The sequence below is a fragment of the Oxyura jamaicensis genome, chromosome 15 (assembly GCF_011077185.1).
Source record: "Oxyura jamaicensis isolate SHBP4307 breed ruddy duck chromosome 15, BPBGC_Ojam_1.0, whole genome shotgun sequence".
Taxonomy (NCBI): domain Eukaryota; kingdom Metazoa; phylum Chordata; class Aves; order Anseriformes; family Anatidae; genus Oxyura; species Oxyura jamaicensis.
In genome coordinates, this window is record NC_048907.1 from 14,396,582 (window position 1) to 14,421,824 (window position 25,243).

A 25,243-nucleotide genomic window follows, 5' to 3' on the forward strand; every position below is an offset into this window, starting at 1 on the left:
AAATCCAGTCTCTGATTCAAAGTTTTCTCAATGCCAAAAATGCAAAAAGTGACTCTCAGGCTCACCAGTAATTGGCATGTCATTGTGGAGAAATCCCCACGTTCCATAACAGAAGCATTCAAGGTGAAAGACAGTCACTTTTCAGCACTGATCTCTCCAGAAGACTTCACAATAAACCCACTTAAAAAAAAATTAGGAGCCACAGAACAAAGGAATCTTTCCCCTATAAAACAAAGGGTTATGAAAAAACTCAAGCACAAAGACTTGCCAAAGAGTGGAAGGGGTTAAAAACTGCAGAGAAAAGACAGCTTAAAAAGCACTACTTCAGTTAATGTTAAAACACCAATTTCGGTCCATTTGTGCCTTCAGAGGCATTCTGGTTTTAATTTCTCCACTGAAACCAGGAGATGTCTTTACTAATCATCAGAATGCACATACTACAGCATAATCAGCTTGTTCTGGGCACATGTTACAGCATACATTGTGGCTGCAATGCACCTCAAGAAATTATGGAATCTTAGAGAGGAAGCAGCTAAATGCACAACTTTGTGATTACTCAGAAACACAGCTTTCAGTGTTGAAATTGGAAGGGGGATGGAAGAGAACAACAGCATTTATGAATTCTGAGTAATACCAGTGTATGAACATAAAAGGGAAAAACGTATAATAGAGAGGCAAAAATCTTCAGAAAATTATCATCTAGTTACTGTCATTGCATATAATCAAATAGATGTTTTAATACTGTGACAATATGTTACAGAGACAGCTGTAATAATTACAGCTTTAACAAGCTCTAATACAAAACACAACAATATAGCAGTGTCATGCTTATCTTCACTCAAGCTGTCCAACTGAGAAGGGAGTCGTGCTTATATTAGCTTATATTAGTGCACTACTTACCTAGTTTCTAAAAGCAGAATTAAAACCTTCTGCCATGCGCTGACACCTGGCTTCTGTCCAATCTGTACTTCATTTAGTATTATCACTGAAACATGGAAAGCTTAAGCTAAACCGGACAGAGATGAGAAAGACAGCTGCCCATTACTGTCAGTTTATTCCACATAGCTGCACCTGCAGCCTTCAGGAGATAGGAAACCTCCAGAAATCATTGTCAAGAAAAATCAACTTAGCTGAATTCACCAATTTAGGCTAGCGGTCCCCTTCTTTTGTCCCCGCAAAGCTCATCAGAAGATGGATTCGGTGCAAGCTGCCTGGATGTAAATTTGATCTCAGTGCTGAGTATTCTGGGTCTGTAATGTATACTTGATGGATAACCAGCATTCCTACAGTATCTCCTGACTTCAGAAAACAAGACATGAATTTTGTGGAAATGCAAATCCCAAAGGTAGGCTTTACATAAGGTTACTGACACTGTTTCCCTCCAGTCGACTCCTGCTATTCATAGCACAGAAACAAATAATTCAGCTCGATCCTAAAGATATAATGAAAATAATTGTTCACACTAGGCTAGGCTCAATGCACTAGCTCAGTGACAGGTAATGGTTTTCTAGCTAATAGGTTTTCTATTTGTTATTTTAACCACAGTATTTCATGCCTGCTTCATTGTTAAATGCTCTTTTCCCATATTCTCAGGAATTTGGGAAATAAAGTGGTAGAAGTTTTACTGTTTAACTCATTTGTGAGCCTCCAGCATCTCTCTACATTCTAGAAGTTCCCAGAACCCTGGTAGAGCAGCAGTGTTTTACATACCAAGTCTATCCAGATTAAAGAAACATGCACGTAGTGGTTTGTTCACCAGTTTGCATACATACCCTCTAAGGTTAATATGAGAAAAGTAATGAGGAAGGAACATAGCAGTCCATAAAAGAAAGTGAATAAAAGATCAAGTGGGCAGGGTCATGTATTTCAGCAATGTACTCACTCTGTTTATTAATTAAAAAGGACAATTTTTCAGAAATCTTATAGCAACAGAGGTTCTCATCTATTAACAAAATTGAGCACAACTGGGAAGTGCTACAAACCTCTACCTGGTAGAAAGTATTTTTTGATGTCAAGACGAAAAAAAATGTAAGTCACACTTTCTCTCAAATTCTTATCATTTCTTGGGAAAAATGGGTTAAGAGAAGTACCATCTTAGTCCATCATAAACACAAAGGTCCCACACAAAAGGGAGGAAATCTGTACCACTGACAGTTCTTTGCTAGTTGCCCTGCTGAATAGCTTATTCCATCAAGCTATGGCTTTGCAGCAGCTGTTCCCACAGGCCAAGGGATTGAGAAGAAAGCAGGTCCTGCAACCCTTTTCCTCAAGAACACCATCCATAAAGTAAAGTAAGCCTTGGCTGTTAGCCTTCATTATACCTTTCAGTCAGAAAGTAAGCTCAAAGTGCCTTCCCTTTACCCAGTCTCACCCTCACTGGGCCTGTTTAGTGCATGTGGGTAATTTTTTTTTGCTGTTGTTTTTAAAAAACACAATCCAACTGACAGTCTTGTGCTCCAAGAGCTATAAGGATATTAAAAAAAGAATGCATACTCCAAAAGGAACTGCAAACGCAAAATATTCACTCACCTATATCAGCATTCCTAGAACTCAGGAAACACTCTGCAGAGGCTTTTTCCTCCCCCCATTGATTTTTATATTAAAAAAATAAAATCCAGTCTCAAATGAACAAAGATAAGACCATGAACACTCTCATTTTCCTCCAAGCATTCAATTTGCTAACACATTTTAGCTAAAATTCCTGCTTAGTCACGCCTGACACAATCTAGTCTTTTAGGCAAACATTCCCTCCATTCTGTGTGCTATGGCTGCCAGCCAGTTTGCAGTTGATGTATACAGCAGTTCTGCTTGTGTCCAAGCACAGTGAGATCTCGTAAACCTGCTCTCATGCGTCATTTTTATCCTTGCATATGGTCTCCATTTATAAACAAAGCATATGCATATTTATGTATAGACAAGTCCAAATACGTGCACATTAATTTTGAAGATATCAACCAGAAAGAAGTTAGGTACTATAACTAAGGCTACAATCAGGAAATACAGCTATGTCCCGAAACAGATTAATCTTTCCGCAAAGTGACATTCTTAATCTTCATCCTGGAATTAAAGCTTCGTTGCAGACTGATATTTAAATAAACAGCTCTCTATATATAATATATACTGCATGTATATAAGAATAGTTTCCCCAAACAGATCCAAACCTCCTGCTTATAACTTAGTATCAGAAATTGACATTGAAAATACTGTTCAGAAGCATATCCTCAGATAACTTCTTTAAAATCTAGTTCTCCTTAAAATCACAGACAAGGTTTTGTTGAAGAAAAGATGAGCAATGTGCTTTCCTGCTAATCACCATTCTCACTCCCTGATTGTGCCTAATTTAGCTAACTACTGGGTATTGATATTAACTGCAGGAATGTGCTAATATTTTCAGAAAGAAAAAAGGAAATAAAGCATGTTCCTGTTACCTGCAATAGTGCTATTTTGATGGTAGATGGCAAAGCAACCTCCACAAAACTCCTGCCACATCCATGGCAGCTGGGCCTTAGAAAACAGTGCAAGAAGGTCAAGGAGCCCAAGTCACAAGAGCAACCACGGATGCTGAAGTGAAACACTCTTCTACTCTTGGCAGCTAGCAGGCAATTCCACTGGAGTCCAGAAGAGCTGAAAAAGCTTCTCAGTTCTTCAGTTCACCAGTGACCACTCCTGCTCCTGGTACAATGCAGCTATGCCCTGCCACACTCAATACTCTGAAAAACCATTAGGTTTCAGTTCTCTGATGCCTGAAGCTGCATGGATATCAAGTTTCCTTGGGTTAAAAGATCACTCAATACCTCCAAATGTTTAAATCTTCCTTCTCTTCTACAAGCAGCAATTCCTTTCTTCAATCATGCCTGCTCAAGGTTTTTCCAGAAGTGCAACAGAATAGCTCCTGCTCTGGAAACTTAATTGTTTCCTCCAAATGTGATTAATTTTGGAGTGATTATTTTAAATATAGTTGGTCTGTTGCCTCTGCTCTAATTACATTTCTCTTGTCAATTAATTAAAACCATGCTAAATGAAATACCAGTTTTTATTTAAAGTTTAGGGAAAAAAATATCATGGGATACAATTAGATGTTACCAGACGTGATCTCAGCAGGTTTTCAATTATTCTATGTGTAATAGGTCCCTAATTCAATACAAAGCTGTAATTAAGAAAGTAATTAACTTGTGGCATTCTACTGATGTCATACACCACAAGAACACATAATGAGCTACAGTTTTTAGTGCAGGATCCTTAATGGATTGGTCTGTTTCATTGAGAATGAATTAGGTACATAAAAATAATTTATTACGGGAACTTAGCCAACATAATGGCCACATTTAAAAAACAAGCAAAATATAAAACAAGAGGCAATAAACTTTGTCCTGCCAAGGGCAATCTGGCCAGAACCCAAACCTGCATCTGGTACCCATGGCATGGAATTGATGGTCTTGGCTTCATATGTAACAGAGCTCACTGCCCGTGTCTACACAGCTCTCGAGGACAGGTCTATGGATTAGCAACAGTACAGCATAATTGCAGATGTGTCTACTTATAATCCGGATGTGGGCAGGCTGTCTGAGCAGGAATAGCAGCAAATTAGGCTGCCTGATGTTGTTTTGGTGATATACTGAGCTGTTCTATGTACAGAGCAGACAGTCCCATGTGCTTTGCAGATCTTCCAGACCTGAATGAAGCAGAGCTTCTGGGTTCGCTGTCTGTATTAAAGCTTTAGATTTCAGTCTGGGTTTCATGACATACTATGATGCATCCACTCTGTGCTATCACTCACTGAACTTATGAGAAACCCTCGAGGTCAATGCTGCTTATTAAAGGAAACCTTATGCTTCTGGAACACAGACTGCATTGCTGCACTGTCTAAATTAAAGATCTCTGTTCTCAGTTACAATTATTTGAACACCAGCACATTTCCTTACAGTTCTTACATTTTTATTTATTTTTTTACTTTTTTTTTTTAATAGATGACATTTAAGGGGAGCAAAGGGGAAGTGAGAAAATAAGGTAAGTCTGAGGAAACTAAAACAGGTTCCAGAAACCAGTAATAAGCCATCAGAACTACAAACAACAGGTCTATGGTAGTGTGGTGAAAACAGAACAGCCTACGAAGTTTTTTCGTTGTTGTTTTTTTTTTTTTTTTTCTTTCAAGGAAGTCCTCTTGCAAAAAGTATGCTACGATAAAATTTGATTTATCAGCTAAGGCACCTCCTGCACTGAAGTTGTGGTTAACGTGCAAGTAAGCAGATGAAAATACCATCATGTAAGGTACTGACAGGAACTCTACGAAGTATCCAGAAACTCTGTTAACCATTGAATAGACTTCTTAAAGATACCTCTGATTTTCTGCCTAAACACTTGATTCTTTCCTTTTCCACAAAAAAAAAAAAAAGAAACAATTAATGGAGTGACTTTGTACCTTCTGAAGGTTATTACCACCCTGACATTCAAAGAACAAAGTTTTCCTTACAGTCAGCTTACCATGTAACTTCTTCCTACAGAAACAATCAGAAAAAGCCATTCAAGTAAATCTGCAAATAGGTTGTCTCTACTCTACTCTTATCTTAAAGAAAATAAAATGCATCTAATTAAGAACTAAGAGAGGTTCTTACAATATTGACTTTCTTACCAAACACAGGTCAGTACCACTTCTTCATCTTGAAGGTACTCAGCCTCTTCTGCAATGCATTGAATCCTCTTTCCCTGGGAGTGGCAAATAACTTTAAGGGATTCTATAGATCTGAAATCTGTTGGAAAAAAAAATGGAATGCAATAAACCAGGAAATGATAGAAGCCTACACAGATTATTCCACTACATTTAGGCGTTTAAATGAGGTGCTCTTTCAGCTCTCCCTATAATCAATGAAGAGGCTTTATCTCACCTGAAACCCACTGAAAGTTATCCTATGAATGTGCTCCTAAATCAGAGATACTTCTGAAAATACTCAGAGCACATGCAGCAAGCCAGAAAAATGTCCACATTTAACTTTCCTAGTTTATAAGGAAGCATAGCTTTGATTTTCTTTTTCCTGCAGTCTGTTCAAGGACTAATGAAGAGAAGACAAAAGGACACAGGTCCTTCTTTCCATTACTTCTGTGGCTGCTAAATTTCCAAAAGATACACTGTTTGAATCAGGTTGTACTGAGGGTCTACCACCATCCCCTGAAGATGCACCAAGTATTCTAACATTCTTCCACTGAACTTTTCACTTCTGTTTTCTTTTGTTTCCACACATCTTTCTCTGTGTGGAACTGTCAGCTAGTGAAATGTAAACAAATATTGACCTATCCTGCATCAAGACATAAGTCACTTGAATATCATTAATATAAAAATGTTCTCAAGTTCATCTACTTGGCAGAATTTTTCCTCCAAGTAGTTATCACATACAGACATGTTGAAAAAAAGTTACCTGAGAAATCTCTACTAAAATATCTAAAATATTCCAATAAACCAGATCCAAACACTTTCTTTATACTCTTTGCACACTAATGCTATCAGTATTTGATCAAAATAGAACTGCTTGAGTTAATAGCTTTACTTAATGGCAGAGGTTCTTTGAGTCATGACATGTCTTTCTGATGAAAGTGGCACTGAAATAGACCAAGTTCAAATCCATTCCCATATACCAGGGTCTTTCTTTAAGATTCTTACTTTTTTTCCACAGCTCAAGATGTTGGCACTTCATGAATCAATCTGAAAGGATATTAAAAACAGCAGGAATAGCCTACAATGAGCCAGAAGGTTTCTTCACAAAAAGAATGTTATGTTTGCCAAGTAAAGCACTAAAAAAAGTAATAAGGAAATCCAGACTTAAACTTAATTCATCCTCACATACATATGCATTAAGATACAGCCTTTAATGACATATTCTTTCTGCCAAATAACTTCTTCCTATGGTTGAAAGAATAGACAGCTGCTCACCATTTCTTTACCATTATGTAAAACCTATGCACTAATTCAAGACTATTTGAAGTGTTGCACAGAACTATTACTATTCCAATAAGCTTTTCTTGCTACAATACAGAGCATATCAGAAATATTAATAAAATTACTTGCACAGCGCTTTCCTAGAACAGAATTTTCTATAATTTTTTAAGAATGTGAACTGCAGTACTGCTAAATTAGTAACTAAATTCAGAAGTATCTGCTAATACAGACTCTTTATTTAGAAAACTTACAGCCCAATTTTCTGAAGAATACAGTGTTAGTATAAGTTCAGAGTAAATCTCTCACTTACTTTAAGGACAGCTCTTAAAAAAAAAAGTATGAAAGGATAATGTACAAATCTGTTTTCTTTCCAGCATCACACTATCATTGTGGCAGGAACAAGAACATAATACAACTCCCCAGAGCCCTACTAAACTCCTTTAACTACCTTTATCTTCCTACAATCTTTGCTCCTTCCACGAGCTACAAGCTACCCTGCAAACTCATCCAGCTACAGTAAATAAAGACAAAGAAGGGATTCAGAAAATGGAGTCCTGAATGCCAAGGGAAGTTTCTGAGGGGTAACATAACATGCTCTGAGCCATATAACCCCTACCTATCTCCTTCTGTAGCTTGCATTTGGCTCAAGAGCCACTCATGTGGTCTTCCTGAGGGGCTACTGACCAATGTTCCAGGATATTGTCACCGAGTCCAAAAAAAAAAAGTGAGAGCCACAGAGGCTATTTATACTCAGAAATACCAAAGTTCCTCTCTGTCTAGATTAAGAAGTTAAACCCATGCTGAGCCTGCTATATCTACACACCTTCTGCTTCTGTAACAAATGAAGCAGAAGTCCACAGACAATAACCTCCTTCAAAACAAGATCTGGGATTGCTTTCTCAGGAAGCTATCCATCCTGTGTATGGAACGAGACAGCAGACCTGCAGGTAACCACCTGTTCCTTAACTCTTGTCATGCCCCAAGATTGCTTCCTCCTCCTTTTCTGCATGAAGTGGAAAAGAGGAAGGAGGCATTCTGAGAGCACACGAGCCTACCTGGCTCCACAGCTTTTGCCCAGAAAGGTGAGACTATGATGGCTTATGACAGTCAAAGGGAATCATCCCCAAGAAAACACACATGACCCTTATCTGAGAAGCAGCGTGCTCCACAAAGACAGCATTCTCAGAACAACATAGAATTGAGAGAGTGGCAGCTGAATTAAGAACAGACTACACACAATTTTCAGACTTAGAACTCTAGCAACTTTGAATAGATTATTCATGAAATTAACTCAAAAGTTATATGGCTTCAAAAACATTTTTATCCCCATTTTTATGCTTTGTTTGTTTGTTTTAATGCAGGAATGTGCTTGCAGAAGTTATCTGCAGTCATGAATCTTAGTAAAAATGAATGCTAGCATTCATACATCATCATCACTTCAGAAAGAGATTACAGAAAACACCATTTATCTTTGCCTCTAACAGTGAAAATCACAGGATTTCACCCAAGTAGAGCTGCTTGTGGAAGTGATTCTAATTGGCTAGAACTCAATTTCTAGCTGGCTTTGTTATTGGAAACAACTGAACCACTTCACAGAAACTTTCTCAAATCAGTCAGAAAATATGCAGCATGGAAAACTTCAGCTAAAACAGTTACAGCTTGAGAAAGCCCCATTTTAAGAAGGTATTATAGCAAAGATTGCTAACCAATTAATCTAGATGTATTTTTCTGATATTCAGGTATCTGCCGCTCAGATAACATTGTGACTAAACTTGATTTTTAAGATCAGGCCAAAAACAAACTAAAAAAGTATTATTTCCCTGACTTTTTTTACTATAGTACCAATACATTAAGAAATATCACATATGCAACAAATTAGACCACAGACCTTTCATCTCAAGCTGCTCTGAAATGTTGCTTACTAAACCCACTAGAGTTAGTTTTTCCAATGAAGAAAGATTTCTTCAGTAAGTCTTCACATTCTGAGTAGTCCATGTGTTTTGCATTTTGTTTCTTCAAAATGATTTCCTTAAAGCTTATGCTATTTGATTTCATTTTTAGTTATAAGTTATGATTGGGGGGGAAGTAGGCAGAAATGCATATTCACCCTACATGCATATATAGTGCTATTTACATTGCAGCATGTTAAAATATAATTTAAATTTCAATATAAATCCAAAGGTGTCTTCAAAAATTACTAGGAATTAACAGAGGCTGGCAACCCACAACTTACTTTCAAGAGGGTGGAAGGTTGGATGGTATATGTCAGAGTGACAGCTTTAAATATCCAACCCCCTAACAGAACAGGGTACAGAATGTGAGCTTTTCAGCTACGCCCTCTAACATTTAATGCGAAGAAATACTAACAGTTGCTTTGGTTGTACTTTGTTTCTACCAGTCCCCCTTTCATATCACTCAGCTAATCCAGGTAGAAAGGAACACTAACATCCAGCAGTACCAAGAGCAAGTTGAAGCCAGAAAGTACTCTATGAACAATTAGTCAATAAAGCCATAGATAAAGAGAACAGCTGCTGTGCTGACAGAGCTTCCACCAAAACGTCAGAGCTTCTCTCTGTGCCTCCTGAAACCTACAGCAAGACACAGGATAGAATAACTGAAAGCTCTGGGTACATTTTATTATGTTAGTTTTCACTCTAAAGAAAAAAGAAAGCAAGCATAAGTACATTTAACTTGACTGTTACAAGTAAAGGAGTTTATCTGGATTAAATGTATTCTGAATTATTTGAACACAGACTCCAATGAGTTACTTTAAACATTCTCCCATGAAGAACACTGAAACAATGTTTTTCAAACAGCATCTACCACATATAAACACACTAATTAACAGAAAAATATTTCCAAAATCATTTCAACTCTGACAGGGTCTAGCAGTGCCAAATGAGATCTGGCATCCTGAACTAGTTCCCCTCTTCCAGCAAATGAATATATATAAATGATGTAAAAGAATACAAAACTATTCTTTGCCCATGAATAGCACTAAAAATGTCCTCTTCATCCGATCTGTTTCACTTCATAGGGAGAGAAATCACATGGCAAAGTAAGGTATACTGCAGATACTGTACCTAGCAGCCATGAATTATTAGATGCATACAGAGCAATATACATCTGGGCTGAGATCTGGATGAATGGTAAGCCTCCTACTGAAATATGCAGAGCCAGCGTTTCACATGGAATGTATGGGGCATGAACAAGTGCCCATGGAGTAGAATTTGCTTCATTACAAAAGAGCTAGAACTTGAGATAACAGCTTATGCTAGTGTCTGTAGTTATTCACATAGAAGTTCTAACACTAAAATCAAATTTTTAGTTTCAGAAAAGTCCATTCACAAATTGACGAATTACTAAAAGTTGAGAGAAACTAATAAGCACTGGTGACCCAAGGCTTCAATTTGATGTACTCTTCTCAAATGTTAAGAGGCTATGCACAAGAGCCACACAGTACAAGAAAGCTCAGAACATTCCTAACATTTAGATGAATCAAATTAACAGTGGTCCAAATACAACGTACAAAGATGAGACATCACGTTCAGGGTCCAGGTCAGGATCCAAAATTGTAGAGGCACTCAGAACTGTAGGTTCAACTCAAACTTCACAGATTTCTGCTACTAACAAAAGTGGATCCTTTTCCTCTTCCTGATTAAAACAAAAACAAATCAATATAAGTACTCTTCAAATATACTGTTTGCATTTTATGACTCTCCTGAACAACATTGCTTCCAGGCATGATTTTTACCTCAAACCAGTTCTGGCATTACAGCACTACATGGTCATGTTTAAATGTCATCTGATGATTCCTATTAAAGTGTAACAGCTTTGTCACTACAGCTAATTTAATTCCAAATGAATTTTCAAAACCAAGACTAAAGTTCAATGGAAGCCTGAAGCTTTGAGGAATTGTGATGCTTTGAGCCTGAAATACAGTAATATCCAAATTTAATCTGTTAAGTAGCCAAGGCATGGATCTATGGTTCTCGAATAACCATGTATAATGTAATAAGGACGTCCCAGATGGACGCTGCAATACACATCTTTCCAGATCAGCATTTGCCTTTCTAGACCATCACTCTCCTTTCACCCAGACTATGTGATGCTCCAGATGAAAAAAAGCAACTCACAATGTACTAAACCCTACTGTTACACACCACTGGAAAAATTTGTTCCATTATTTTGGTGATGTTCCAAAGCACAATACATTAACTTCCAGAATCCATCTGGAAATATGACTAAGGAGAACATTCAGTGAATTGGTGAATACTGTCATGGAATGTTGGACTCATATCATGGTAGATATTTGTGGGTAAAACTGAAACAGATAGCAATATGAATTATTACTAATCAAATGCAAAATTTGTAAAAAAAATTTGCAATTTTACCTCAAAGAGAATATTTTTTCTATCCACATTACAACAGAAAGTTAATCAAATGCTTTACTCATTCCTGTTTTACAGATGAACATGAAATCAGAAGTTACATAAGCACTAACATTTACACACACAACTGGAGAGAGAACTAAGAACACGGGAACCCTGCTTACAATTTCTTCCCTTTTCCCTCTACGATAGCATGACATGAGGACATGTTAAACAAATATATAGAAATACAGTACCTTAGTTCGGTTTTCTTCTAATAGATTTTTCTGACATTATTATTGGAATGATTAGGAACAAGAGAGGCATATAATCATTTAAAGCAGTATCGGCTCTGTAATATTTCTTACAAAAGACAGCCTTTTTTGAACACATAAAAGAGGAAAACTATTAGAGTTAGTTACTCTGTTAAATATCTTTTAAGCTGTAAGCTTTGTCGTGAGAGTGAGATTCAAATATATACAATAAAGATACACCAGGACAGACAAAAGAGACTCACCAAGAACAATCACCAGCTCATGTAGTGTCACATCAGCTTTTACAAGAGGCACAAGTTTTACACTTCTGTTAGGCATGTGCAGCTCCCTTTGAATATTCACTGCCGGACTGCTTCATGTAGAAATTCACTAAGAAAGCATTTCATAGCAGAGAAAACGTGAAGTCACATTACCCATACTCTGTATAACTCAAATCCAAATCACAAATCACAGCTGTACACAAAGAAAATCACCTTCTGTCTGATCAGTCCATTATTGGACACCAGGAGCAGTGAAACAAGATCAGGTATCAGAGTACCCAGCAGAAGAGCAAAGCAGATTTGAAAAAAATCCTAAATTAAACTCATCCTTGAAAAGGCAGAACTGCAATTATTGACAACCTGAATTTACCAATATATTTGACAAAATTGTAATACAAATTGTTTTTCTACAAAATTTTACATAAGTTTCATAGAAAACAGAAGCCCTCCTCAGTTTTCATACTCATGCTATTCACATGCAGGTGTCCACCCTCCCTAAGGGGCAGCCAAATTCAATCTCCCTTTTCCCTGATGTTCTCATCAGTGAAAATTAAGAGGCACTGAGACGTCAGTTTAATATTACCTTTTCCACAGCAGTTATTTATTGTATTTGCTACTCTTTATTTCATGCCAGCAGAGTAATAAGTCATTTGATTCTACAGAGTACAAATATTCTGGATCTTTCTACCGAGAAATTAAAATAATAATAATAAAAATCAGTTCTTGAAAAAAATTAAGTCAGGTTTAAAAGATTAAAGATGGCTAAGGCATAATTGTGTTCTCTGCCATAATTGTTTTCTCTCACCAACTGAGAAAATGCTGAAGATGAGTGCATGTACCAAGCATGCTTTAACATCCCAATAAATACTGGCCATCAGTCAGGTTTCATTGTCCCAGCACAGGTCCCACTGCATTGTACAGTGATTTCATAAGTAATTCAGTTGCAGGCCACATGAATTAAAGTTGTGAATTAAAACAGAAAACAACTGGGTCCATACCCACTAATGGCAACAGGAAGTTTCTGCCTGATTACAATGGGCCTTGGGGCAGGGCAACATGGCAGCAGGCCTGCTCCCTATTTGTCTAATGATTTCCTTTTCATATACACCACATCACTTCAGTCCTTTACTACAGGAATTCATTCCACATCCCAGTATCTGACAAAAACATGCTAGCAACTGTGCACTTTTATACCCATCCTGCTCAAGCCTGAGTCCTTCTTTCCATCAGAAAGTGACTAAACCCTGCCCATGCTTCCTGTCTGGCTCCCCAATACATTTCTGCTCATTCTGTCATTCCCGTCCCAGTCCTGAGACATTTCCTTACACAACCTTCACCTTGTTCTGAATGTTTCTGCCTTTTTGCAGGCCCCCATCCTAACTTCCTCCTCCACACCACCTTCCACAATCAGACCCTTCCCTCCGCTTCCAGTCTTCTTCCTCCTCATCCAAACACCTGACTCTCTCCCACCGACCCCAAACTGATTCTTGCCCTTGCTAGTTTTCAGACCACACTTTCCTGTGTCATTCTCCTTTTGCTCACCTTGCTTCCTACCTTAAACTCTCGCTTTTGTAATTCCTTTATTCTTATGAAGCAATTTCATCTTCCAGTAAGTCTACCCTAAAGCTAGGAAGGGAGACAGAGCAACCTTACCCATACCTTACGTTTTGCCCAGGTCAGACTTCTGCATTGCAGATTTGTAACTGCAAGGAAAGTGGAGCTCATCCCTATCATATTATAGGCCTAGTGCAATTTTCATAGCATTTAACAGTAATGATGCAACAAGTTTTTCCTTGTCATGAGCAAATTCATTCTTTCAAATGTTTCTGACTTGACATCCCATCAAACCAACATCAGACTTCTTTCAGTGATCTCACAAGACTCCTTTCCTGGGGAGTTTCTTAGGGGTATGAGCACTTCTCATGAAAGAGGTCAGCAACTATTTTTAAACAAAGGAAAATCCACACTACCCCTCCTCTCCCTCTACATAGCTCTGTTTTGTAATCCATTGAACTCTTGGCTCAAGTTTTGGAAAGAAAATTTACTCAATCTGAAGCAGATGCTTGGCGTGGAATATTTCAGATGAAACAGTTAATGACTGGAAAATGTAAATTAAAACCAAACTCTTTTAATGGCAGTTCTAATAACAAGTAGTGCTACTAGTCCTGATAGTAATAATAGACAAAAAAAAAAAGTTGTTGATGGGGAGTTCTTTTTTTGTCTTTAATTCAACAAAACAATTTAAGTCATCAAAAACACATTCTACCTGCGTGTAGAAATGGCACTATATTAATGTAAACATCACTTATTTATATAGGATCAACATGAGAAAAAACACGCAATACAAATATATATAATATCAAATCAGTGTGGTTCACCCAGTGTTCGTTCTCTAACCTCTCAGCGTTTAATATCCTGCATTGGATCTATAATGTAAGCAAATCCCATAAACTCTTCTCTTACTGTGGTGTCACATGAACAAATTAAAGCCATTCTGCTGTGTTAGGCTGCAGTACCATAATCACTTAAGCCATTTCTCCACAACTTGGGCCTTTTTTTTTTTTTTTTCCTCCTGCTTTTGCTTATGCAAGCAGTCAGTTGATCCCACTGTGATACAAACTTGCCCTTTATGAAAAAAAATATTGTATGTGCTTTATCTCCCTGAAGCAGCTTAGAGAGGAATGCATGCCAGTGCTGGCACAAAAAGAGGGTTGTTCAGTTTGGGCAAGGGAAGAAACCTGGCAGCACCAATTTACATTGGCTCAAGCTGGTGAGGAACTGTACCCTCAGGCAATACAACTGGTTGGAAAATGGAATTTCACAAGGACAAACTGTAATTGTTTTCATTCTCAATGGGAAGGAAAAAGTTAAATTGTTATGTAAAGGTACAATGCTTTTCAGAAGACGTTTGAATGACAAATCCTTTCATAGTAGTCATATTGAGCTGATTCATTTCTGCAATATGAAAACAGTATTATAGAAAAATACTAATGATGTGCTCTATATAGTATCGATACTATTGTCAATTCATATTTGAATACATTTACTATAAGTAAAAAAATTGTGCTTGCATCCAAATTTTACTTTGATAATTTTTAAAGGAAACATTCACAAAGTAAAAAAAAAAAACAAAACATTTTAGCCCTTTCTCCCCATTTTGTTCTGTAATTTTATCAGTTTTTAAAATATTTTTGAAGAAAGAACAGATCAGCTATTTTTTTTTTTTTAATCAAGTGAAGAAAAAAGCAATTAGCTAAGCAATACAACATTAGATGTATTGTGGTGGATACATTTCAACATCTGTATTTAATTTGCAGTTAAAGGGCAGAATCTAGTGGACCAACCCCTCTGTCGCATCAATATCAGGGGATATATGCTTATCTTTTATTTTCTTAAGATTTCCTCTTCATGCACAGAGAAGCTGACTTTTACATGTGCTCAGGTGATCATTAAGGATTTGTTCTATTCAAAAGCATAAGCTTCTTTTAAAGTGTCTTTCCAAAAAAGAGAAGTTCTCCCCCAGATTTCATGCTTATTAAGTTCAAAGTTTTCACACAAATGCCAAATCCCTCATCATTATATTGTGACTTAGCTTGCCTCAAATTATTGAAAAGGCCAATTCGCTTAACAATTCTGTCTTCCCTTGCAGCAAGTTTGCATTTCCCAATCTTAAACTATATAACAAAAAGCACTGAACACCTGAATTCTGGTAGCAACAGAAATTAACAAACAGAATAGTACTCTGCTAAATTTATGATAAAAATATGACACCGTTACAAAATACTGTGACCTTCTACAAAACTGCATCTTTAATAGTTTGTAGAAGATGGTTGAAAATGCTGCATGAGAGGAAACAACAACAAAGGTGCTTGACCTTAGACATGACACTTGTAGCACCAGTGGATGGTAAAATCAGATTAAATTCTTACTTCAGTACATAATAAAAGCAGCATTCAATTAAAGAGACTCATCTCGCCATTTATATCTGTCAAGCTGCTGAATCTGCAGTTGTAAAAGAACACTTTTGATAACGATAGTGGAACTATGATTAGTATGATCTGTGTTATTCAAGCAAAAGAAGTGCCAGAAGAGGTTGTCTCTGCACATGAAGTTACTGACCCAAGATGCATGTCAGTGATGCAATAGTAAGACATTAGCACATTTCTGAAGTGTAGTGGCAAAGAACCACTTAGTCCAAATGTACTTCCCTAAAGAAAAATTCAGCTAATTGACAGGTGATGCAAAGATGCCTGTAATTTTAGTGATGGGGATGACACTTTGTTTATGGAATTCAAGCTCAATAGATTAATACGCTTTAGAACAGCAAAGAAAATAGAAGAGTAAACTTGCTGGGTCATTTCACTAGATAGAACCAAAAAGAGAAACGGTGACCTGAGGCTGTGTATTGACCCCAAAAATGTGAACAAATAGATAAAGAGAGAGTATTTCCATTTACTAAGAGACACAGGCATTACTGGAGTAAAATTATTTCCCAAGCTAGATGCATCCGCAGGCTTTTACCAGATACCTCTAAGTGAGGAGACTGCAGAGGCTATGAACTTTCAATGCACCATTTGTCCGCCCCTGTTTCAAAGGGGTCACATCTGTCACTAGAGCCTGAGCCAGTCCACAGAACACAAAAACAGTACAAATGCTTGAAGAGCTGAACACTGTGAAACTGTTTTGCTAGGCTACTGAGTCTGCAAGGAAGGCTGAATAAAATATAAAGGACTCAGGCCTGCAAGAGCAAGTCAGGATGAGAGTTTGACCTAGACAACAGCAAGTTTTCTGGACAGTAAGTTATTGCATATCACTGTGAAGGACAGAGCACCCAGATTTCAAACACCTAGAGCTGGCATCTTATAGCATCACAGATTATTTTCTGTATTTATATCACTGTAGCATTTAGATATTAAAAACTAAAAACATCTCCATGGACAGTGGCCAAACCAGGATCAAAAACTAACAAACCAACAATGAGATGAGCACAGTGAACAAGAGCCCAGGAAAGTAAGAAGGAAATTACTGATCAACGTTCAGACAGCAAGGCACCAGTATTCCTGACAGCGGAGGCAGCATCTGATTCCTGCTAAACAGCTTCCCTTTCACTAAATCCACTCTCCTCTTTGACATCAAATCCACCCCATACACACTCTCCTTCAAACTGATGGGTGAGTTATTTTTGTCATTCACCCACAATGTGTTTGCTTTCTGTCTTACACCCTCAGTTTAGCTTTTTGTTATCCATATTAGATGATTTTCTATAGCTGTCTTTACACACTTCTTTGAAGTTCTCTCAACTTGTTACTATATTACTTTACCTCTTTTATCATGCCAGGCTTTTCTGTCTCTCTCACAGCAGCTAGGACACATCTAAGTGCTGCCTGTCAGACATGAACTACTGCCAAAACTCTCAGTGTGGCAGCACAAACTGGCACACAACATATGATCAAGAGTTTACCAAAAACTTGAAAATTAGAGTAGTGCAACAAATCTGACACCTCTTCTGTGGTGCGGTCACACTCTGAAGATTTCAAACTTTCATTTACTTGTCTCCAGACTAACTGCCTTGAAGAGACATGACCCTAACCACAGCTACGAACGACAGCTCTGAGATATTTACTGCAGAGACGCATTACCTTGAAAATCCTGCCTCGGAAAGCTTGTATGCCAACACTTCTAACAAGTTTACCATTACTTATAGAGCTTCTAGCTATTCATTACAAGATAACTTTTCAGTGGTGCTGCACCACTGAGTTATCAGTAGAGTTCAAAAATGCAGACCTAAACCCCAACTCTCGATAAAATCCATATCCTTTAATCTCAGTTAACATAGCTTACCATTGCTTACTAATATTTACCAATTTAAGAAATTGGTAAATAAGAAATTTTAAGAAATTAAGAAATTTAATGCTGTGCTGTTCATTATTTGATTTCATACAAATTCCACAGCTGGCACAGATACTTAGCTCCACAGTTCAGGAGCCAGCCACATATTATGCATTAGAGAAGTGATTACTGGTATGACATTTACATCACATGGTCATGCAATTAGACACATGCTTGAACAGACATTTATAATACAATTGTTGCATATTTCACTAAGTACAGTGTCTAATAAACCTTAAGATCTGCTATTAAATATGAGAAGTCAGAATATTAATAGCACTGTCTACATTTTGACAGTGTTATATCTTAGATTAGTCACTCAAACCCTGTGCAGTTATAATTTAACATGACGCAAGTCCCTGCTCTGTTCTTAGCTACTGCTAACATGATGAAATTGAGAAAGAAAATCTAGGAAGTGTTCCATAACACTGAGGTATGCCATGCTATTGATCTTCCAAAGTAACATACAAAAAAGCCACCTAACTGCTTGAACAATTTAAAATTGGAATAAAATTCACAATGAAGTGCTTCAATCAGTTTCCACATCACTGTAACTAAAGATCTCATTACATGATTTTGGTATAAGCAATAGCAGAGCCAAACCAGGTGCTACACCAACCTCTGGATGCACAACTGTACTTGCATTTTTGTACAAAGGCTATTTGAGCACCTAAAGTTCCTGTAACTCTATGCAGATGTAACATCTGCTCATGTTCAATACTCACTTGCATGCACATACTTCTCATGCAAATGAATCAGTCCTCTAGCTCTACATCCCCAACTCATTTTCAGGACTAAGAATTCTGTATTTCTGGTTTCTATTGTTCTGTTTTAGTTCACAGACAATACGGCACAGAATTCCCAGTCGTCTATGCATTATACAGTGAAATAGAGCTGTACACTTGCCTTCACAATTATGCCTCAATTCAAGAAAACAATTAAAAATATCTAACTTCAAGCTTGTGAATACCTCCTATTGGCTATAAAGAGGCTTAAGCATATGCATTAGCACTTTGCTGAAAAGAGGTCATTTCCTGAAAGGAATATATATACACTTGGGAGTTACTTGTGTAAATATGATTTCACACACACTCTCCACCTAGAGAACAGGCATCCAATAATTGGTATGTAAAGCATATGCATGTACCTAAATGCGGGAACGCTTTTGCACGTTGACTTTTTATACATCCTCGTCCGACTAGAGGCATGGCTTAAATTAAATGCCAAGCTTCTTTCTTGACATTGAATGAATTAACATTATTAGCCTGATAATAACCACAGCATAATGGCACACTGAGGCCTAAGGCAACCTTTCAGGAGAATTTTCTTAGAAATTCAGGCCTGATGGGAGATGCAAATGAGTTCAGAGAAGTAAATATAGCTCTTTAAATAGCAAATGGTAACTTGTCTATAATAGTAAGTTTCTCGGCATATTTACAAACATTTTCACTTGTGAGCTATAAACTGACTTTCATTTAGTTGGACTTTGGCTCTCAAGAATAATCACTATCCTAACACGCCAACCAAAGGAGTGCAAATACACAAGGAGAGCACAAATGAAATGCTTGTTAAGGCCTCACAAGGAAACCATACAAACATCTTATTTAATAAGTTTAATTAACCGTCTCTTTTCTAAACTGTAGTGCACCTAGCAATGCTGAGAGGCAAATTCTCTGCTTAGAAGCTCTGCTTTTCTTCCCTGAAGTAATGTTTTCTCTTTTATTCCCAAAGAACGCAGCCCAGCAGCTCCTAGCAGCTGCTGCTGGTAGCAGCTGGCTGTGGCACCACTGCTGACTTCTTTACAGCACGGCTGAGTCAATGTTGACCCAGGTTCCAGCAGAGAGTAACAGCTTAACAAGGCTGGGTGGTTTATAATCTCTCACTGTAGCACTTTCTCCCACCCTTAAGAAGCAGCACCTACATATTTATCTCGTGAAAATATTTTCAGACAGAAGGTGTCCATATATCAGAGCCTAACTCTATTAAGTCTAATGCAAATGCTTATTGGAGAAGATGCATTTGTGACTGTAAAAGCTGCACGGCAGAAGAAAAATATTGCCCTAGAAAAAAATGCCAAACCTTCCTTACAGGTCTTAATCTCCTGCAGACTCTGAAGGTGAGCATGTGGCTAATAGGATTCTCACCTCCAGACTGCAGCAAACCAAACAGAACCCCATATTTCAAATTCTTCACATCAGCTCCTTCACAGCACATTGAGTCACTTGGATGTCCATTAATTTTAATGTACAATATTAAAATGATGGGCATTTTGAGGCCATGCAATTTTCTGCCAAGTACTCTGCTTTCCCTACCAAGAGCTTACCACAGTACCAAGTACTCTGTTTTCTTGGGTCGGAAAGGATTTGCCACCAGTTCTAACTTTGTTTCACTCAAGATATTTCTGTACACATCCTGGCTGCCTCTCCATGCAACCACCCTGAGAAAGAAGTCAGCAGGGCTGGACCAAACCGAACAGTGAAGATTACTACTAGTAATCTCCTTATGTTAGTCAATTAGCACCACTAATAACAATGGGAATAAGAGCAAAATTTATATATATTTCTTATTGCTCAGGGATGACCACAACAGCTGGAATTGCAAAGACCTTGACGAATTTCCATCCCCCCAAAAAGTAAGGGGTAGGTGCTGTGTTCAGATGTCCACAGCTAATGTGGCCTGAGGACAATCACCAGACACGGCAGTCACCTATAATTCTGCATAGAAATCCATTTGGATCCCACCCAATTTGCACCCCCGAGTCACTTCAGAGTGGACTTGCCTTTGTCCAAGCGATGCTGGCCCCAGAAGCTCAGTGACCAGAGGCAGCAGCAGACCACCCAAATGACCTCCTGTGACCACAGCCCATTGCTGGCCCCATAACCCAGATAACGGCCACCTTGCCCAGCCCAGGTAATAGGGCTTCCACCCATTCTCTAGAGCTATCTCTTCACAACTCCCACTTCATTTAAAGGATGCTATTCCACGATCTTAAAACTGCCACTGCTCCCCTGGTGCCTTGGAGCTTTCTCTGCTGCCCGTCCTGTCCCACGCTGGGCCTGGGCCCCCTCCCAGGGATAAGGGCCCTTTGCTCCAGGGGGATCTCTGAGATGTGTCAGTACACACCATCACTGACGAGGCAAGGTGGGGAGGAAGGAAACTTTCCCCGTTTCCCATTTCAGCCAGATGCTTCTCTCCCATGCACATAAACGCAGGGATGGGAGAGAGGGGGACAAAACTGTAAGCGGAGAAAGAGAGAGGATTTTAAAAGAGAAAATAACGACAGGGAGAGGAGATAAAGGAAATAAAGAGGATAAAGGAAGAATTGAGCCCGCACGCCACCGCAGAGGAAAGCGAGCGGCCAGCTTGAGGAGCTTCACCCAGCTCAGCCCGAGCGCGATCGCGACCACCCCGCGGCCCTCCGCTTACCTCCGCGGAGTAGGACCGCCAGGAGCAGGCTGCAGGCCGCCCGCAGCGGACTGAGAGCCGCCCGGCGGGGCACGGCGCCGCGGGCAGCCCCCGCCATGCCGCCGAGACGGGGACACGTCCCGGGAGCGGCTCCGGGAGGCTCGGCCGCCGCCGCCCCGCTAGCTTCCCCGGCTCGCCATTGCCGCAGGCACACACCGAACCCTCCCACCCCCCTCACCCGCTCAGCACCGCGGGGGGGCTCTTGCCTATGCCGGCCCCTCGAAGCCCTGCCCCAGAGCCGGGTGGACAGCGGCTGCCGGGACCCCCCCGGCCCCGCCGAGGAAAACTTTCCGAGCGGAGGGGCTAGCTCGCCCCCCGGCTGTTCGCCGCTAAACACGGGCGCCCTTCGCTGCGGCTCCGCTTCCCGTGCCTTTATCTGGGGGCCGGCAGCAGACGCGCGCACACACACACAGACGCACTTTTCCCTGAGAGGAGGGGAGCCCAGCCCCGGCGGGGAGCGGAGGCGGTGACCTGCAGGCTGAGGGAGAACCAGCTCCAATCAGGGAACCCACGCGTGCACCGGGCAGCCCGCCCCTGGGGACGGGGGTGCCACCACCACTGTCACCACAACCACCACCATCACCACAGCCACCCCCCCCCCCCCCCCCCGGAGCGTGGCGTGAGGGACAGGAGAGCTGCGGGTTGAGGGGGGAGTGCCCGGCACTGGAAGGCTGACGGGGGGAGAGCAGAACCGGTGACGGTCCTGTCACGGAGAGCGCCCGAGGGAAAGCGCTGCTGAGGTGTGACCGCCGCTCGCAGCGCCTAGGCTGTGAGGGGAGAGGAGGTTTGCCAAGCCGACAGGAGAGGAGAACCTCGGCCCGCTGGGGGGCCAAGGGCAGATTGGAGGGGCAGGGCACCCGTATGAAGGCACCCCCGGACCGGCTGGCCCTGGGGAGTAGAGGAAGTCCCCTCAGAAACTATGGGCCGCCACTGACCTCACATCTTCAGTCTTCTCTTCTCAAGTCCAGGTATAGTGCCAGATATATTGAAAAGAAAAGAACATTACTAAAACAGGAAAGTTTACTACACACATACACATTCCTCCAGAAAGAGCTAGAGGAATGCATGACAGATTTTGATCACGTTGGTTTGTGTGCTGTGCCATTACAGCCCACTACTAGTTCCTCAGAACTGCTCAACCCACTTGGATTTCACCCATCTCCAGCCCAGCCTCTCGCACTTCAATTTCCTTCTGCATAGTTTCATCTTCTACACAAAATTCTCACGCCTCATCTTTATTCCCATCTTTAACTTGATCCAGATAATCCAGCAGGTATGTCTTCTGGTATTTTACTCATAATAGAAAATATTGAGTGCAGGAATCCCCAAAGCAGGGAACAACCTACCCTCTACAAAATGGTGACCTCTTGCAACATGCTGCTTTTGTCTGAGAAATTAGGCCCTCATTCTTCAGGTGAAGAGTCACAGCCAGTCCCTATGACTGGTTAATAAGCTAAAATTAGTGAAGTTCTCTCCATCTGTTGTCAGGTAGTAAAACAAGTGTCAAAGTTTATCATTAGATATTTTCCTAAATAAAGTGAATAAAGCATGTCTATGCTAATTCTATAAAGCCTGTTGTTTACAAAAGACTTTTTTTCCCAATTTGATAAACCAAGTCAAGAAAAACTACTTTAAATTAGGGACTTCTGATGAGGAAGTGATGGTGAAGGAGCATGCTTGGGACTGTTATGGTTTACATGACTTTATTGTCATAAAAACAGCTGATTCAAATAGAAAAAAAAAATCAAGCTAATAGCATTTAGTTCAAATACAGGGAAAAAAAAAAAAAAAAAAAAAACACACACAGGAAGAGTATATCATATGGATGATATCCTAAGATAATTTTTTCACAGGAGTGTAAAGAAACATTTCTCAATGAAAAAGTAATTCAAACATGTAACAGCTATAGTCTTTTCTGTTTGACTGTAAATTCTGTAGACACTACAAATACTTGTTAGAGGTTTTAAATGTAAGAATCCCGCAGTCAACAGTAAAACACAACAGCTAACAAACATTTATATCCTGTCTACACTTGAATTTGTAGATAATGTGTATATACAATTCATCTGATTTATAACAGAAAGCAGATACAGTCAAGACAAAAGCCTTTTCAAGGCAATTTTTACCAAGGGACCAAAAAACAATGCAATCATCATTCATAAACTACCATTTGTTTTCTGTAAATTGCAAAGAAAATTTCAACATAATGTAAACTAGAGGGAATATGACATTATTTGGAAATATTGACATGTAGGATTATGTGCTATTTATCATATCCAAACTGGAGTGTATATAAAATTATTTGCATAAAATGATCTGAATAAAATTTTGGAAAAATACGTATAGAAGCCATTGGCAGCAACTTTCACAGATAAGAAGTATAGAGATATCTAAATATAATAGATTTTGCTACAGCTGTCATTATTCCTTTGAAATTTCATTTCTTGTCTTTGTAGATGCAGTATTTTGTAGCCAGAATTGTCAATAGAAGCTATGCCTAAGATAATTTGTTTAGGCTAGTATGTTCCCTTCAGTAAGCATAAGGAAATATAGAACATTCTCAGGAACAAATAGAATGTGACTTGGCCAAAACTGACTTCTTTCTTAGGGTCAGGCAGACTCCTAAATTTTTCCAAAGTGTCCTTCAAGCTGAAAATGCTACCCTACAGCAAGGTCTCTCACCAACACCTCTTCAGATTTTGTCAACCACAATGTTGAAGTCACATGCCAATTCACTAATGCAAGCTGAAAAATGAAAGCAGAAAAAAGAATGCATCAAATCAAAGCACATATTGCCATGTGCAGATAACAATTGATAGGGGTACTCTAAGCCTGTGTGCAGAAATTGAGATTATTTTGTACAATTTGTATTTTGAAGGTGCACCTGCTCCATATGCTGAAGTTCTGTATGGTGAATGTATCTCAGCCGACATTTCTCAGGCGAACACATGATCGTACACTTTGAGGAGTAACATTTTGTAGGTAACTGAACATTAGAATAGGAATTTACAGCTATCCAATTTTCTATTTTGTTGGACAATAAAAACACTATAAGTTTGTCTCATACCGAGCACAGAGATGTGTAACATTCATCATAAAAAGGAAAATAGTTGAAGTACAAGATTTTCACATTTTTTTCTTCATGAGAAAACGTGTTCATTTTAAGAAAAAAAAAAAAGAGCCATCTTTTGTGCTATGTAGACTTCCAATAACAAAATCACAAACCCATCAGCCAGCCCTAAGACTGCACTGCAAGCAAAATTTTGTCAGAAGGAATAATCTGATAGAACTTCAGAAAGCAGATGTTGGGGTTGTGAAGTTGCCAGCAGTTTAACACTTGTGACTTAAGTGAGTATAATAGAAATTACAGCCTGTAATCTCGGTTTTAATCAGTCTCTAGTGAAAACTAATTTTTGACAAATAGTAATTTAGCCAATAGTTATTTAGCCAAAAAACATAGGTTGTTCTTGATATATGTGAGTGGTTATGGATGTAATCATTTAGCACTAACTACATCTACTACCTGAAGGCCTGTTAAGTTTGTTTGCTGTTTTAGCGAGCTACGTGTCATTATCCTTGGCACTATATTATACATATGGCTTTGTCTATCCATGTGAATTTAAGCAAGGCACCTACTTTACTCCATAATGTCTTTATGTGTATAACAGGATAATGATCTAAAAAGTTTTATAAAGTACATGGGCACATAGCTACATCTGTATTCTATAATTCTTTAAAAATTAATAGCACTGGGTAAATAAATGATTTTCTAGTTTATTGTGTACTTCTCTGCTCACAAATTGTTTGCAATTATTCAGGATTGTACTTTTCTTAACTCATTTAATTTAAATATAAGATTTATTTTTAAATCCTTTGAATGGGGTTATGGCCAGTTCACTGCATCTATGCCAAAACTGCATTCTGTGTTGCTCCATGTATATAAGGTTCCAACAAAAAGTGATGAAAGGTGGTACACCCCACGTCCTGCCAGACACCTGAGCTCACATAATGGAATAGAGTGAAAAAAATGTTCAGGATTTAGTTTTATGCCATCCT

At 39.1% G+C, this 25,243-nt stretch overlaps 1 protein-coding gene across 7 annotated transcripts in view; it reads right to left on the reverse strand.

Moving 5' to 3' along the window:
• The window catches only part of TMEM132C (transmembrane protein 132C), a 229,766-nt gene extending 208,016 nt beyond the window's left edge, over nt 1-21,750 (reverse strand). For 3 of the 7 annotated variants that reach the window (XM_035341116.1, XM_035341115.1, XM_035341114.1), the window contains exon 1: nt 21,149-21,750. In XM_035341116.1, coding sequence (XP_035197007.1) covers nt 21,149-21,245 — 97 coding nt within the window. In that variant the 5' untranslated portion in view covers nt 21,246-21,750. Of the gene's footprint in view, nt 1-12,672; nt 12,695-21,148 lie in introns of those variants that run through there. The other 4 variants (XM_035341118.1, XM_035341111.1, XM_035341119.1 and 1 more) reach the window with 3 other exon arrangements.
• Between the last annotated feature and the right edge of the window lie 3,493 nt (nt 21,751-25,243).